The sequence below is a fragment of the Malaclemys terrapin genome, chromosome 18 (assembly GCF_027887155.1).
Source record: "Malaclemys terrapin pileata isolate rMalTer1 chromosome 18, rMalTer1.hap1, whole genome shotgun sequence".
In the NCBI taxonomy this organism is placed as follows: domain Eukaryota; kingdom Metazoa; phylum Chordata; order Testudines; family Emydidae; genus Malaclemys; species Malaclemys terrapin.
The window spans coordinates 16,823,646-16,841,662 of NC_071522.1; the positions used below are offsets into that span (position 1 = coordinate 16,823,646).

Consider the following 18,017-nt stretch of genomic DNA (forward strand, 5'->3'; position numbering starts at 1 on the left):
AGGGGTGCAGGCTCCAGGGTGGGGCCAGAAATGAGGAGCTCAGGGTGCAGGAGAGGCCTCCAGGTTGGGGCTGGGAGTGCGGGCTCCGGCTGGGGCTGGGAGTGCAGGAGGGTGCTCTGGGCTGGGACTGGGGGGTTCTGAGGATGGGAGGGGGATCAGGGCTGGGGTGGGGTGGGGAAATGGCTCAGGGTTGCAGGCTCCAGGCGGTGCTTACCTCAAGCTTACACCAATTAACCGAGTGCTGGACATCTTCCTAGACAGGAAATTGTAGTGCAACTTTTTGTTTGTTTCATTTAAAATCAAGCCCTACATCCCTGGATTGATGCGTTCTGGTCAGAGAAAGCAACGTTTTGACTTTCTGATGTTACCCTGCTCCCACCTTCCTGCTCAGTCCTAAAAAAAAACCCACCTCACTTCTCTGTCCTGCATAAAAACAAAGGGCTTTAGGGTTTAATGTAACTGGGATCTGTTTCACTGCCCAGGATTTCCATTCTCCTGTGTTAAAAGCAAGATCCAGACCTGGGACTGGACTGTGATAGGAGTCCCTCCCCAAGGCCAGCCTGCACACGGAGGGAAAGAAGACGAGAAATGAAGGATTCTGCATGGGAGGGTTTGTACCTGGTCACACTTGATTACCGTATAGCTCTATTGCAACTGCTGTGTAATCACAGATCCTGGCCAGAAAACAAGAATTCCACTTTGTGAAAAACTCTGAGGTTTCAATTTGCGTTTTTGTTCTGTATCAGAGTGAAAACGAGACCTTTCAAAGCTTTGACACGCCCACCCACCCCAGAGGTTAGGGCACTTGCCTGGGATGTGGGAGACACAGACACTCAGGATGAGCGGTATCTAGGTTCAAAGTTCTGCTCTGCCTGATTCAGAGGAGGGACTTGAATTTGGGTCTCCCACATCCCCCGCAAGTGCACTACCCCTGCAGGCTATTGACTAGACTGAAATCTCCATCTCTCTTCACTACCATCCTGGACCATTTCTGTTTTGGTTTTGACAAATTAGCATTTCCAACGGAAAAAACACGTCGCTGAAAAACTCCCAAACTTCTCTAGTAATCACACACTTCTCACTGTGTAATTACCACTAATTCTTTCAAATGTTCAGTGAACTGCATGACTGATTTACTTACTACCCCTTTGGTAGCCTTTTCATTATGCATTACCTCATTGTTTCCTTGTATCCCCATCTGTCTACATCCACCTGTGGTCTGATACTTAGATTGTAACCTCTGTGGGGCGGGGACCATCTTTTTGTTCTCTGTTTGTACAGTGCCTAGCACCATGACCCCACGGTTCATTACTAGGGCTCCTAGACCTTATGGTAATAAAAATAGATAATAATACAGTGTATCTGCTCTATTATTCTCAGTCAAGCAGCAAACTGTCCAGTCTCATGAATTAAATAGTAATTACAGGTTTCAAAAAGGATAGCCTCGGTGCAACTGAAATTTAATTACATTGTAATTACAGAACTTTCATAATAAAAGTGACCGACATTTCCTGGTACTGGCATTCTGGACTAAGGCAATGCCCTTACCTGGCTAAAGCAGAACAAAGGAGGAGAACGATGGATTTCTGCACATGTGCTATATCCCTGTATCTAATCTACAGCACTTATTGGTGAGATTTTGATGGGAAAGGTGAAAAAGGTACAATGCCATTTTGCCCCCAAACAGAGCATGGTAATGCTGAGATGGCAGTGAGCAAAAGGAAGAAGGTCAAGCAGAAGAGAAGCACGCACAAACCAGTGTCTCAGCCCCATTGCATGGAAGGATGCACACCGATCTGCTAAGAAGTTCATTGGACAGGGCACACGCGAGATTCAGAGAATGCCCCATACTTACATAGGCTCCCACAATGCTGCTCTTGGCAGCAACGAAGATCAGACAGATGAAGATGGCCGACCCTAACATGCCGACGGCACAGACCAGGGGGTCAGCTCGCTGGGTTTTTAACCGGCACCATTTGGTTGCCCCAGCCCCTGTGATCACGCCCAGAAAACCAGTGAAGCACGTGATTGCTCCGAAGATCAAACTATTAAAACAAAATATTGAGAGAGGGTTATTTGTTCACTGATGCACTCATGTGGACAAGCTGTATTCACAAACAAACAGGGAAAATACAGGGTGATGGGATCTGAATTTCACTCTCTGGCTTTGTGGGTTTAAGAAATACAGTCTTTGTATGTCAATTTTCCTTGAAGAAAAGAGAGGCATATTAGGTGCAATTCACCCCAGCTCAAAGGGCTATGGGCCTAAATGGGACTTAGGAGGTGCACGGGGCCTTTGGCTGTCTCTCTGAACAAGGGTGAATTTCATACAAAGTGCACTTGACTAAGTCTGCCTTATGCATCTGGATGTTAAGCAGCAGTACAACAGGGCAAATTCTCAGTGTTGTCAATTCTCATGATTTCATTGCAAGTCTTGTGATATTAGATGCTATTCTCAAAGCCTCAGCTCCCGGATTCATTTGATCAGGGAGAAAGTTTCTAGCTCGCATGGTTGCGGAGAAAAGCTTGAGATTTTAACATGGGCTAGGCCGAAACACAGCAGAACGTTGTTCCGGTACTTATAAAGAAACAAAATGGTGTCCTCTGCACAACATGACCTCGCACACTCAAGGTCACAGTGGCAGGGATGGAATAACTGTACTTAAAAAATCAGAACTGCACCCTACACCCTAGTGGCTTAAAAAATAAGGCAAATAAAACAATTTCTAAATGATCATTTGAACAAATTCTTGTGATTTTTAAGCCAGTCTCCTGATTTTGTGACACCTGACTCACGCTTTTTGAATGCTTGGTATTGACAACACTGAAAATCTAACTTGCTTTCTAGTTAGCAACCTGTGGCAAACTCCTGGACTCCCAAGGAACTGGGAATGCCACGGTGACAATAAAAATTAGAAGGCCGCTTGTTCCAAAACTGGTTGCCAAATCATGTCTGCAAAGTCTGCACGGGAAAATTCTGGAAAATATCATGTTTGCATGAGGGGAAGAATGGAATAGATGTCCATCGTGGGGAGCCAGCAGGGGTCTTGTACACAGTTAGTCTGACGCAGAGTTCAGAGTAGAACAGGAGAGCAGCTTATTTCAGACACAAGCTACAACAGAAAGTTCGGCACTAAGCTCCGTGAGGGCAGAGTGGGCACACCCAGCAGCCTCTCAGCACTCCTGGATCTGCCCTTAATTAATTCCAACCTGCAATCTTTACCACTGCCTCTGCCTGTCAACAGGTTATCTTCTAGCTCCCTCTAATGTACAGTATACAACCGGCAGCAGCCATTGCTGGTGAGCTGGGTGCAACTTACGGGGCCAGTTTTGAAAATATAGCCCTAAGAGTCCAGTGCCAAAGCGGCTTTCTTCTGTCTCTTGTCCTATTACAGGGTTGGCGGGTGGAGCTGAGACCAGTGAAGCTTTACAATGGTATCATGCAAGGAACTCTGTCTCAACTCGGAATGGGGAGGGAGTGGACAGTATATTAAATGCTCCCTTCCAGCTCAAACATGGCCACATTATGGCATGAGAAACAAGCAAGCAACTGGTTGATGACGGATTAGGAACCACTACTCCACTGGAGCCCTCAGCTCCTCCCCCTACACTGTGGGTTGAATGTGTCATACAAGTAATAGGCAGGGTGGGTGCTAAGGAGCGAAAAGGGAGTTAGACACGCAAAGCTCATTGAATTTCAATGGGAGTTAGGTTCCTAACTCCCTTTGGTCCTTGTGAAATCCTATCCAAACTGATTCCTCTGCTGCCGCACTACATATTTGCTATTTGTTTGTCAAAATGTAAAGGAGTGTCTGGAACACAACAGTCTTTGCAGTAATGGCAGTGGAGCGTCAGGATAGCTAAAACTGTAGGAGGAGAAAACCTCCCTTTATGAACGAGAGATGGGCAGGCTGTTGGGGGTGCTTTCTCCACTAGCGACGTTTTTGCAGGATGGCCTGAGTCTGCTGGATTAACCACGCTTGGCAGTTAATTTGTGACATGATATTATATTAGGAAAATCCACCTGTCTAAGCTTTGTTTCTTATTGTCAGTACAAAGTCAAAAAGCCGGCAACAGGATGCTTTCCTACAATTTTAACCCAGCCATAGCAATGCTTTCATCACCTTCTGAGCACCTTTCATGCAAAATATAACTGGATACAACACAAAGCAACGTTCCATCAATGGTGCTGAAAGAAGAGACCCAGGTGCAACATGAAGCAATACAGAATGGAGCGAGAGCCTTCTGTGATACATTAGCAAAGCCAGTAGGACCCAAACCTTACTTTTCTTCCCCTGTCATCACAGCTCTCACGCTCTCCCCTACTGCCATGGTGGATACACATCGAAAGTAGTAACAAAGTACTAGCTCTTAAAGGACCAGAGGACAAGGGGGTCCAGGTGGGGCAATCCTTAAGTAATTTAATGTAAGATTAGTGAAAGAGGCACCTCAGGCTGCTAGAGATGTCATGGCACATGTTAAGGGTATTAACTAGAGCTGATCAAAAAATTTTCACCATTTAAAAAAATTAAAATTGCAACGTATGTGAAAATATTCCATTTTCCATTCAAAATTCTCAAGTTTTTGTTGAAAAACTGAACTAGTTTTCAAATTTTGATTTAAAACTTTCAGTTGCTGAAAAATCTTCAGGTTTTTATTTCCCAAAAAACTTGAGAAAGTCAAGAGATTGTGACAAAAATGAAAAAAAAAAATTTTTTTTTCCAAATGCTCTGTCTGGGGGGAAAAAATGATGATTTCCCAATCAACTCTCACATTAACTCTGGTGTGATGGCCAATTTCCAACTCTGGTAACTCTGTTTTTACTACCCAAGTTCCCCCTGCAACTTGGCAGTTCTTCACTGTTTTTTTTTTTTTAAAGAACAGGTTACACAAACTTGTCAGAGATGGTCTCGATAATATTTAGCCCTGCCTCAGTGAAGGGGACCGGACTAGATAACTAGGACTTTCAGTTCTGCACTTCTATGACTTTATTCTTCCCAAATAACGTGCTATAATTTAGTCCTACTGTTGCAATCCACTTCAGAAGCGGCTGCATGTTTGTAGCACGTGAGTGATACCAGCATACACGCACCATCAAGTGCTTAGGGATATCTTCAGGATGAAAGTAATTATTAACACACTCCTCTCCAGTATTAAGCTACTCCAGCATGGCAGGGAAGTTTACTCAGTCTGATACCCACAGACCTTATTTCTTTATTGCCTTAGGGTCAGCACTACAGTAACATTAAAGAGAAACTTTCAAACCCAGAGCCTTTAAATGAAAACAGTAACAGGCAAAACCAGTTTTTGATACTTTCCCTGCAAGTCTGGGATCTCTCTTCATCTCATAAAGGACCCCCAAAGCCCTTCATCCAATCAAAGATCCTCCTTTGGCAGCCTGTTTACAGCACATGGTGCATCGGGCAGAGGAGCGGTGCACCAACCACAGGGGCTGAGGATATGGCTACAAGGGCACTCCCTTGCTGGCTCCTGGAGGGAGAGCAACCAAACTGAGTCCTAAACTTTGGCCACCACGCCAGCCCAATCCCTGCGATCGCTGAAGAAATGTGAGCCATGGTAACATCTTCCTCTCTCGCCATGGCAACTATCTTCTCCTGGATCCTGCAGTGAGGTCATAAACTCCTACTTATGACATCACAGTGTGCAGCATTCCATGGAAAGATCTCCAAGCGCTAGATACACACAAATCAAACGAACAGCTTAGCCCCGCTGCAGAAGTGGTACGTCCACGTTACAGATAGTGAAACTCAGGCACAGAGAAGCCCCATCCCCAGGTCACATCGTGCTGGGAATCAGTGGCCATGACAGAGGAGAATTGAGATCTCTTGGCTCTCAGTCCTGTGTCTAAGCTACACAGCCATCTTTCTTCCCTGATCTCACCTGCCTAGTATTCTGGCTTCACTACAAATTCACATCCAGTAGCGAGAAAGGGATCAGCTACAGCAGCGAAGAACAAATTCTGGATTTAACCCCCAGTGCTTCCTATCATTGTTGCAAAGGGCCACAGGATGTTATAGAAATCCTAGTAAATGGATTTCATTCTCTTAAGCCCAAGCTCTGTAAGTCTGAATGTCATCTGCGGTAGGAAAGCCCCTCTTTACAATAGCACAGGATGAGCCTTACCTGTCCTTGGTGCTGCAGGGCTCCGAACTGCAGGTCTCGACAGTTTTCTGCACAACTTGTGCCCTGTGAAGGTAGAGGGGGATCCACATGCCCAGCGCCCCTGTGGCAAAGGAGACAGCTGAGGTGGCCAGCGACGAGAACACGTAGCTGCGGCTGTGGAGATGCAAGAGAGAAAAATCCATGGGGAAATTTTAGCTCCAGATCTGCTTTATCCCTGAAGTAGGGAAACCCCAAAGAAATAAGAGCCATGGGAGGGAGCAAAACAGAAAACGGCATCAGCTCAGTCCCAACCCCATAAACCAGAGTGTCCCCTAGAGCTAAGATCAAATCACCAGCTGCTCAAATAGGCTCTGATGATATAATTACAGTATTTTCTGTTGGAGCTGCCTCTGCATTTTGCAGCGGTCACCACTGTGGTTTTAGTCTGTTACAGGCCACACGACATAAGTTTGTAACTCAGGTTACAGCATCACTCACAGTGTATACAGTCTATGTCTCCCTCACTTGCACCTTGTTCAGTCATTTACATCAGTGCAAAGCAGGGGTAAAATTCTACCAGGCTTCGGTGCGGTACTGTTTCACACTCACTTTGCACAGGTGCAGCGATGGTGCAAGGCAATGGAAAATCAGGCCCAGAGTACATTTCTAACACACTGTTGTGACAGTAACAATACGTCTCACCTCCTGGACAGCACTTCACATCTGCAAAGTGCCATGTGATCATTAAGTAATATAGTCAGCACTCAATCATCAGGATGCCCTCCCTCTAGTTCTGCCTACTTGCCTGCTCCAAATGCCATTCTCCCCATCTGGGTGACCCTGTCTCACTGGGACAGTAGCATCATTACCGTTTGGATTACCAGGCATTCAAATGATACGAGGGTAAGCCCCATGGAGACACCCGTGAATTAACCACAACCACGTGTCCACCTCCTTTGTTCTTGCTGACAACACTGGGAAGGTGCACTAGTCAGTACTGTCAGAAGGAACAAGTTCCACTTTGGAACTCCCAGGGCAATCTGCAGGTAAATGGAGAGGTGCTCAGATGTAGTCGCAGAAACATCCTGACAGCGAGTGCAGCAGAATGACTGACACTGTGAAAGTGTGTGTGCATGGCCATGTGGAACTGTGTAAGCATGTGTATACCTGCAAGCGTGTGCAGGCCTGCAAGCAAGTGCATGCATTTGTATATTTGCTCCTCAAAATTCACTTTGACATTTAATTCCCCCCCACCTCAGGAAGGTGTTTCCTTTCCTAGTGCCCCTCAAGACAGAAAAAAGGGCTGAAAGCCAATAACACCGTTTGCTCTTTCATATGTTTCCACTTCCACACTTTAGCTTCCCTGAAGCGAGAACCAGATATGGACCTAAGAAAACCCTCCAATCTGAACCTTGTAAAGGGTAGATCCATATTTGGATTCCAACTGGGGATCATCCCTTGCGAAAACACAACTGTGGTTTCCTTTCTCAGGCCCAAGGATCATGCTTTCTGCTGCTCCTCGAGCGTTGCCACTTGCAAATCATACAGCAGTAGAATGGCAAACGCTATCTGACTCTCAGGCTGAGAGTTAAAGGCCAAGCACATTTTAGCAGAGCTCTCTTACTTTCTGATCAGTGCCTTCATGTCTCTTAGCCACGAGGTCCGAGCCTTCAGCTGTCCCCCCAGCTGTTCCACATTGCCTCTTTTAGCAGCAGGTACAAATATCAAGATGAGTGTCCCTGTTATCATGCCTAGGAGTGGAGATACCTGAAAGAGAGGACCTGGAAATCAGCACAGGAAGTTGGCAGTGATTACCACGGCTAGTCAAAAAGAAACAGATTGCATTAGTTTCATTTCAGTGACTAGGTTCTTTACATCTGGTCCAAATCTGTATGCTCCCACTGCCGCATCTGCTCCTCTCCTTCCTTTCTCTGTCACTGTCGAGACTCTTACTTACTCTTGTAGCTCGGCTTTGGGGATGCTTCTGATTAAGGTGGTCATATTCTGTGTAACTGCTGTACCCAGCTCATCTTCTGTGACATTTAACCCTTAGGAAGCTAGCTTACTCCCAGGTGGGCTAAGGGCCTGGCTAATTTCTAGAAGTATTTGAAGGATGTCTGGGGTGTTATGCCAGGAAGGTGAAAAGTTTTCTGGATGTTGGGAGTGAGTCACTTTCTGACCTTTCCCCTACTGCACATGCAAGTGCATGCACATGCCCCTTACCCACCTCTGGCTTTCCATCTTCAGCCAGTTCCTGAATGCTCCCTGCATAGGGCATTCCAGATGAAGAGGGGGGAAAACAGAAGAGGACACTGAAAGACCAGCTCCTTCAGCAACACAGCATTCGCTGGCACTCTACTGGGGCACTGGAATTACTACTGAACCAGAGGGAAGACTGCAACCTACGAAGCACTGCTACAAACACTCTGGTTCTTCTTCTGAGGTCTCTCATCCAAGTTTGACTAGCGTGACCCTGCCTAGGTTAGGAGATCTGGTGAGATCACAAGAGGTGACACAGTAAAGCCACACACCTAGGAAATAAGCAATTACACTCAGTACGCTACTAGATTTAGGGTTTGTCTATATGAGGACGCTCAAAAAAATTAATCAATTAATTTAAGATGTGAATTTAAAGTGGATTAATTAAACCACAGGAAACTCCTCTCCTATTCAGAATTCAAGTGGTCTTAATTCGATTTAGTTTAATTAACTTGTGAGTTACTGACATTTAACTAATGCATTTTAAATTCATACCTTTAGTAAATTCGGATTAACTTTCGTAAGTGTCCCTGTGTAGACAAGACCAAAAGACAGACCAACGTCTCCTGACAGTTTCCCTATGTTTTGTACAGTCAGGTTATCATTGGCAATTTGTTGTGATGTCTGCATAGGACATGATGGAGAGATTGACGCACAGGGAGCCTGGGATCTACAAGCATAGGAGCCCAGAAAGACTCTTGCCAGAAACAAAGGTGGAGATTTCACTTGAAGAGAAGGGAGCGAATGGTAACTTACTGCATCAAATGATACCGTTAGCCCTTTAGAGCAAGGTTTCTCAGCCTGTGGGTCACAACCCAAAGGTGGGTTCAGGTTAGGTCTCCAGAATGTGTCAAGGAGTCAGATGGGAGGCACGGGGGAGGGCTGCAGACAGAGGCCATCTCACAATCACCCCACAGCGGAGGCTCCTGCAGCTCTGGTCCCTCAGGGCTGACTGGGCTCTGTGCCCCACTCTGGGCCTTGTGACCGGGTCCACAGGGTTGTAGTGCCACTCGGGTTTGGCCCAACCACTCCTCTCTCATGATGATAGGGGGCTGACTGGGCCAAATTTGAGTGAGTGATGCTTTGATACCATGCACCGGGTCACACCACCACTCACACAAATTTGGCCTGGCTGGCCTCCTGTTAAGGGGTCTGGCCCAAATCTGAGCAGCACTGTGACCCCAGAGGTTGCAACACCTGGAGCGAGGAGCTGTGCCCAGCCAGCCCAGCAGGACAGGAGGCACCACTATAGTATGCATAAGTGTACTTTTTTAGCATTTATTATGTTAATTTGTATACTATATATCGTGAGTACGAAATATTTCCTAAGCCAGATGTATTTGGCACTAAAGCTATACCGTGGGTCATGCCATCAAGGTTTACAACTGGGTCCTGAGCCCCAAAGGGTTGAGGACTACGGCCTTAGGGTGCCTTTCATCTCAATGCACTAGGCCAGCATGATGCCTATGTAACACATCAGTCTCATTTAAGCGCAATGGGTTGAATGAAGGGCTTAGGCCTAGCGCTGCTCCTCTGCTCAGAAGTCAGCTTCACCCTTAAAGCATTCCTGCTGTTAGGTAAGGTGGCCTATTTTCTGGTCTGAAACTTCACGGCATTAAACTTAATTCTTTTCATTCTAGGTTCCTGGTTGGAATCTGCTCCCCACTCAGCTAGCTGCTGCTGGACTATTCCTGGTGACTTTACTGGCTTCACTTCTCATTTCCAGCCGCCAAAAAGTGCCATTTGTTTGAGGTAGGGAATCCATGTATTTCAGCACCTGCTGTTATAAACTGCATTGGCACGAGCTTCATGCAATTAATTGCCTTCAGGAACTGCCAGCCCTGAGAGAGCATCTCACTCAACCCCATGCTGGCCAGACTGTCAAAGGCCAGAAAGCAGATTTGCTGGGCCACTTCCTGCCAGCAATTTCAAGACATCACTGGGTGTGTATGTGTTTGTGTGTGTGTGGTTTATTATCTTTTCAACACATTTATCAAGGTCCCTAGAGGTTAAAATAGAAGGAAACTGAGTGTCTCTGGGCAGAAAAACAAGCGGAAACTGGAACAAAGTGTTTTTTCCTCAAAGCAGGAATTTCTTGATAGCAGGGGACTGAAAGGCTACCAAGTTGATTTAAGGTTCCTCCTATTCCCCAGCCCATCAAGAAACCACTGTCAACTGCTAATGAAGTGATTGGAAATCTGCCACTCCCAGGCAGGGAAACAAGCACAAAGAACCAACAATAAACACCTTTCCCTTTTTGTCCAGGAGCTGCATACGTTTCATCTGCTACGTGCTTAATACCTGTACGCGTATCTTTCCAGTGCTCCAGTTTTTTTATCCTGCCCTGCCTAGAAGTCCTCCTCTGCCCTTAACCTCAACCTGTTAAATACTGTTCAGTCAGAAGATGGTGCTGCCCATGGATTATGTAAGGCAGAGCAAAACATGGTAAGGTAGCACCATCTTCTTTTGAAATGGGATAAAGACTGTGACAATGACAAGTGCCAGCTTATTGGAGTACGTTGGAAATTTTCAATTTTGCTGGGGGAAAAGGAGATGGAAATTTCATCCACCTGCAAAACTGCGAAAATTCTGTCAATTTCTTGGCAAAATGTTGATAAAAACGACAACAAAATTTCATATTTCAAAATTTTTGACCAGCTGAAGAGCTGGAAATTTTCAGAAAGTTTTCATGAAAGTTACACCCTGTTTTCTGGCCAGCTCTAATGTTTGTGTGTGTGAGTTCACGAGGGATATTTTAACAGACTTACTGAATATGAGACAGGTGCTTACCCGCAACGCCCAATGCCAGTCTCCTGCTACTTGCTTCACGCTTGATCCAGTGATGTATCCCAAACCACTGCAAAAAGTACAAAGAAGGGAGCCAGTTTTAATAAAGTGCTATGGGTGTAGCTGTTCTCAAAGACCGTGAAATGCAGACAGAACATCATGATCAGCTGCCCTATCTGCAAGTTCCCTTTTCCTGCAGAGACAAGAAGAGTAAGCATCACTAAAAGCAGAAAAAGTGAAGAACGTGTCACTTCTAACAGCATGATGGGTCCAAATATCCTCTAGTTTGGTGGAAATTTAGCTACTGATCTGAACTTCACTGCAGGCCCTTTGCCCTATAAGAGGTTGAAACAAAAACCCAGGATCCAAAGACTGTCCCATTGAGGTTCCTACATCACACCAATCACTGCGGTGAGCTGAGCACCTGTGTTTTGGGGCCCAGACCTAAAATTAATGAGAAGTGCCATCAAGTTTATACCGCACCAAACCATTTAAATGCCATCTGTTAATTTAACAGCAGTTGTTCCCGAATATGGATCAAGAGACTGTTTTTTTTAAGTTCATACCAAAACTTAGCAGAACAAGCACATAGGGCTGATGGGCAAATATCATAAGCCTGTCAGGAGGTTAGAGAAGCCGGCAGACTTTCAGCCAGGTATCACAGATTATGATCAGGTAATAAAAGGCAGCTCTGGCTGAGTGGTAACTACAGTGATGCTTCCCTATAGCTGAAATGAACAGGCACGAAATAGATCTTTCAAAAATGCCAGCACTCAGCGCAGAGGCTGCCTTGGGTACAAGCTGCCAGAGCTGTTTCAGGATGGCTGGCTGTTGCCAAACACGCTTATTGAACAGCCTTCTAAGCCACGCAGGCACCCGAGTTACCATCAACGCCATTCTGGTACTAAGCCATTCACAGATATGGCTCCAAAACCAAACCACGGATCCAAACTCCACTAGACTTTGGAAAAAGTCAGGTCCAGAGCCAGAGTGAGCAACGGGGCCCCATTTCTAGCCCTTTGCCATTATCAAGCATGTTTGTCTTTGGAAGGAATTGGTTTGTTGCCAACCACTGCTCAGCTCAGTTCTCTACAGAAGTGTTCCGTTTCCTAGGGCTGTTTAGGAAAAAGTTATTTCCATCAGTTAAGGACCAGACATTTCTTCTTCCTGAAGAGCAAAAGAATGTTTCAATCTTTGTTTTGAGGTTACTGCCATAAGTTCTAGCTGGCGTATCACCATCCTAATCCAGATGTTTTTCACTGCAATGGTGGAGTTAACTGCTGTCCGGGTTTTCCCTTTCTGGAAATGAACTTACTGTGCCACTTCTTCAGAGGAAGTCATCTGCTTCTGGGAATCTGGATCCACATTGTCAGAGCCCACCCTGTCTACAATCTCACAATGCAGGGTCAATCGTTGTAAAAAATACAGGATCTCTCTAGTCCCAACAATCAGATACTGCATTGGGCTGATAAGGGAACTCAATTCAAAGAAAGTGCTAAGGGAAATAATTACTCAAAGATTGAGTCTGGCTGTTACATTCATCAGGAGACTATGGGCTGTACGGTCCTTGACTCCTCTGTGTAAACTGAAGCATGAATGCTCCTTACAGCAGCTCTCCTCAGCCTTGTCTACATTAAAGTAATTTCCCACGGTTGTTGCTGCCATGGTGGGAGTACTAATAGTTTTAACCACTGGATCCTCTAGACTGTCTCTGCCAAATTTTGCAGATTCAAGTAGGTTAGAGTTTGAGTGTAAGCTAAAGAATGCTTTGGAAAGGCCAAAATTTCAAGAGCTAAATTGTGCATCTGACCTGCACTCTCCAACAGTCACATGCCTTAGGTAGATGTGCCAGCAATTACACTTTCACAGGTTTGAAAATTTAGCCCTTAGCACCTTAACCTAATGACTCTTCTAGAGTATATGGTAACTTGGAAGAACTTGACTCAAAAAGGCCTGTACCTCAAATGAATAAAAACAACAACTAAGAAAACTGGTATAACATTATTCATCAGTTGTACGAGTAATATTGTTTTTATTCCAAAAATGTATATGCTAAATAGTTATTTTCTGTTTTCATCCAGCTCTGTTAATTAGTAATACCTCACATTTATTCCATGCAAAGGTCTTAAACTTGCACATGAATCAGTGGCAAAACAGGTACCAGAACCCATATCTTCTAAGCCGCCCCTATGCTAGCCATCAACCTGCAAACTTTTCCCTTACAAAACAATTCAAATCTAAGAAAATGTGTCTTTCTTGTCAGCCGCTTCGGATGTATGGTAATTTAAGAGAACTGCAGTGGACTGGTTACCTGCCAAGAGGGATTGCAAAGTAGAAGACAGACAGCATCAGGGTTCTGGTGTTTTTGGTGAAAAGGTCTCCTATGATGGTGGGAGCGATGGTGGAATAACTGGCTTCACCGATGCCAACCAAACCTCGTGAGAGGACGAGGAGCCAGAAATACTGAGGGAAGTAATAAGAAAAAATTAATCAGTCATCAAAATGGTTGATAATGAAACAGTCCAGCAGGGAAATGCAAGCCCATGTGACCAGTGGATAACACTTACCCCCCTCATCCCGCTGTCACTCTTACCACTGCTCCTTATGTTTGTATTCCCAGGGGAAAGGTCAGTGCCATATTTCTGTAGTGGTTTACACATATTTTTAAAAATAACTGTAATAATAAACCCTTGCCCTAATTTGCATTCCAGAAGATGTTCCAAGCCTTCTGCCTATGAAGGATACATTGGCAGCTAATATGGTTAAAGAATGGGAAGCAGGAGATTCTCATTTCACTCTCAGGGGGAGGCTCAACCATAGGAGGTTTATGGATATAGACAGAGCAACCCTAAAGGAAGGTTTGCGGGGAGCTGAGCTGATAATGACTCTCATATTTGGAGGTCTTAAATGCTGAGTATAAATCCTCGTTATCCAAGTTGCCACAGAGCACTGGGCTGAAAAGTCAATCCTGGTGCAACTTTTAAGACTCTTCAAAAAGTATGGAAGAGCTTCTCCAGTCGGCATAGATAATCCACCTCCCCAAGAAGCGGTAGCTATGTGAACAGGAGAAGCTCCCCCATTGACATAGCACCGTCTAACACAGGGCTAGGTCGACATAATTCCATCGCTCAAGGGTGTGGATTTTTCACACCCCCGAGTGACTTAGTTATACTGATATAGGTCTGTAGTGTAGACCCGGCCTTGGTCTGCTTATAAAGCAGTGAGTGTGCTGCTTATCCATAACAACGGGGGATTCAGGGACATCCCAGGCAATTGTACATGTTGCACAAACATAAAGCCAGCGACAGAAATCACTTGGAAACAAGTGCACTCTCTGCAAGCAGTGGAAGTGAACAGAGACTCAATACAGACCAGAATATGTTAGAACAATGTGAGATGCAACAAACTGAAATCTAATACAAGCCAGCATGGAAAAGGAAAAGGAATTTTCCACAGACGTCAGGGAGCTAACAGAACGCATTCTCTGTATGCTTGCAGCTTTCTGGTTGCAACTGGTTGCAACTGTTTGCAAGCATAGTTCATGCCACTTTGATGTCTAACTACCTGATGCACTAGTTCAACCCATACTTAGACATCAAAGCAACATGAGCTGCACTCAGAAAAAACTGCAGGTGTAGAAATGCAACAGCAATTAATTGCAGCTGCAGACTAAGGACAAAGAAAAGGGCTGGGGGAAGCCAAACCTTAAACATCTAACCCTTACAGGCCCCCATATACAGTCACTTTTGTTATCCAGTAGGTCACTTGGGAGAGTTGGAGCCATATGGATTGCACTCATCCCTCAAATGAAAAAGCACTTTGCAAAGGTATGTATTATTGATCCTCTTTTACAAAGGGGAAACTGAGTCAGAGAGAGGGCAAGTGACTTGCCCTAGGTGACACAAGTCTAAAGCAGTTCTGGGATTGGAACTCAGGCCTCTTGATTTCCAAGTTCCCTACTCTAACAATACAGAGTCCTTGCTGAGTTGAGCAGTAAAACGTGGGCGCTGAAGCACCTGCTTTACCACATATACATCTGCTGGTAGACAATTTTAGTGCTTCCTCTAAACACACTAGCAGTGCTTTGCACAGCCATCATCAACCTCCTATTTGGATGCCAGTTCTACCTTGGTATGCATTTTCTGAACGTAATTATAACTTGCTGGGTATTTGCAATTACAGGTATAATTAAATGTCTCCTCTAGCCCCGTCATACTCAACAGATGCGCGTGGGTGCCTGCAGAAAGGGCAACATCATGACTCAAACCAGTTACATTATGTCCATTGCCCAATGCTAAACCATTCAGGAATGCTGTGGAGATGCACTGCCTGTGATTGGCACACTGGTAGCCAATGCGGTTGGGATAAGCAGCATTATTCATATACATGCTGAATTCATTAGTGAGGCAGGATTAGAACTGGGCAAAACTGAAGGCTGGTTTTGGTTTGCACACGTTCATCCGTTGGTTTCTGGTGTTGCAAAATCAAAACCAACTGTGCTTCAGATATGGATCCCAACATGTGATGGAGATGGGGATAAAGAGGCTCAGTTCCAGACCAATAACCAGTAAATATGAAATGTCAACCATGACAGGAAAGTGGCAAACTTGTTGACATATAAGACCTTTCTAAAACTTTATCTATATGAAAATACCATCAGAGAGATACAGCAACAAGTACAATTCTCAAACCTTGCCTACGCAACCTGTACAAAGCTTTCCCCCCGTTGCTAACACCGGTATTGATAATGTTGGGAGTCCTAGTGCACTGAAAACACCTGCAGCCCCTGGTAGCCGATTCACATCAGGGCTCATTCTCACACACAGAGCGCCCAATCCCCTTTCCAGAATTTCTGCCACTCTCTCTCTCTCATGCTTTGGGAGTCTGAAGGTACGTCTACACTACAACAGCACGACAATGGCACTGCAGCTGTGCCACTGTAGCGTAGATGCTTCCTACACTGATGGAAGGGAATTCTTCCATTAACTTAACTGCATCTACAGTAGGGGTTAAGTCAACTTAACTACGTTGCACAAGGTGCAAAATTTTCCACAATTCGAAGCGATGTAACTAGGTTGACCTAAATTTTAGGTGTAGACCAGGCCTGAGTGATGAGTTTCTGACTATCGATGGTGATCAACATAAGACTCGTGGAAGAGAAAAACAGCATATACAGATGTAAGCAGTGCTGCATTTCAAGGCAATGGACAAAAGCACCTGACTAGATGTAGCAGCTAGGCAGAAGATATAACACTATTAAATCAGATCAGGGCATTATTTACAATCATATCCTAAGTACTCAACCCCCGGATTAAACATGATTTATATTACTGAGAGACCTCTCCAAGGTATTTCGATAGCACCTATCATCTAAGTACCTAAGTGATAACATTACTCAATAAGTCATTTCGCTGTATGAACCAAAGCCTAATCTTCCAAGTTTAAAACACAGTGGACCATCGTGTTCCAACATTTTTCTTGTCAATGTGAAAAGAAAAAGCTCACTTGGTGCCTAGGGTAAAGTATGGTCCTCTCACAAAGAAGCAGACATTTTCTTCTGTCCACATAGACAAAAAAAACCCAAACGAAAACAATCATCCCCAAACTCTTATGGGGAGGCCACAGTCATATAGTGAACTAGTAGGAAGTCCACAGATGTAATATATATAAAGAGACGTACCATACATGTATATTCATAGTTTCAAAGGCCAGAAAGGACCACTGTGATAATCTATTCTGACTTCAAACCTGCACATCTCTTCCCTATGGGTGGGTAGGATAGTTTCCATTAGGTTGAGTCCCTTTCTTTCTGCTGCTTTTCCTTTTTGTCACACCCCGAGGCCCGGGCAGAACAGAGAGAGACAAAACCTGGCCACCCTGTCTGCTCTGGACCAAGCTGCCTCTGAGAACAGCACGAGTAGCAGAGTGTGGGAATTGCTAATCGAATTTTACTCTTTCCCAATTAAGGATTGGTATGCATTAAAGAAATTTATTCCTTCAAACATTACTGTGTAGTTCTTCCGTAATTTGTTCCCCTGTGCAAACGCTTCTAACTCTGCTGGGGGATTCTAAAAGCCTGGGTCAGCTTTCAGCACCTAAGCATATTTTATCTGCATACAAATTAAGACCAGAAACCTCAAGGTTTTGGTACTTTTTTATCTGCATCAGTGATGACAACTTGATGGAATGTTTGGACACTTAAGAACCAGCAAGGCAAACACTTTGTTTTCAATAAAGGTTAATGATCACACTCAGGAGTATGGGTTTTCCATTGCTTCCCATCATGTCTGCCAATGACCCCCCGGCACCTGGGGATGTAGCCCCCAGAAGTGAATGCAGCGTGCAAATCCACATCTCTCCATCTGCTGCACTCTCAAGCCCTAGACATACCAGCACAATTCCAGCCATGGCGCTAGCAGCACCAAAGTGGGAGTACAGACAGCAGGAGAGGGAACAGCCCATCTGCATGGCATAATCCCCTGGAATCCCCCCTACTCAGCAAGGATGTCACAAAGGGACGTCAGCAAGGTAGGGTTCAGGTGCCCCACAAGCTGACATGGTGGAGAAAGGATGAAGGCTGGTAGAGCAATGGTGTCTCTGCCACTCTTGTTGGACACTCCCCTGAAAGCCACGTCACCATGGGGCTTACCACCTGGAAGGGGCAGGAGAGTGGATGGCAGCAAAGCAGGAACTGTGGACCTGGCTCTTCTCTTCCAGTCTCTTTAAGGGGAAATGTGGCCTTTCTCCAAGTTCCCAGGGCTTTACTGCTCTGTCCACACATCCCATTGCTGGAAATACAGGGTTGTACATAGTCGTAACTAAAAAAAAAAGTTTTGGAAGAAGTATAA

The 18,017-nt window shown here is 45.1% G+C and overlaps 1 protein-coding gene across 1 annotated transcript in view; it reads right to left on the reverse strand.

The window, feature by feature from the left end:
• SPNS2 (SPNS lysolipid transporter 2, sphingosine-1-phosphate) overlaps positions 1–18,017 on the reverse strand; it is a 158,440-nt gene that overhangs the window by 43,243 nt on the left and 97,180 nt on the right. Inside the window, exons 4-8 of the mRNA XM_054008563.1 lie at positions 13,481–13,632; positions 11,173–11,239; positions 7,748–7,890; positions 6,145–6,297; positions 1,856–2,045 (exon numbers count right to left, since the gene is read on the reverse strand). Coding sequence (XP_053864538.1) covers positions 1,856–2,045; positions 6,145–6,297; positions 7,748–7,890; positions 11,173–11,239; positions 13,481–13,632 — 705 coding nt within the window. The remainder of the gene's footprint in view (positions 1–1,855; positions 2,046–6,144; positions 6,298–7,747; positions 7,891–11,172; positions 11,240–13,480; positions 13,633–18,017) is intronic.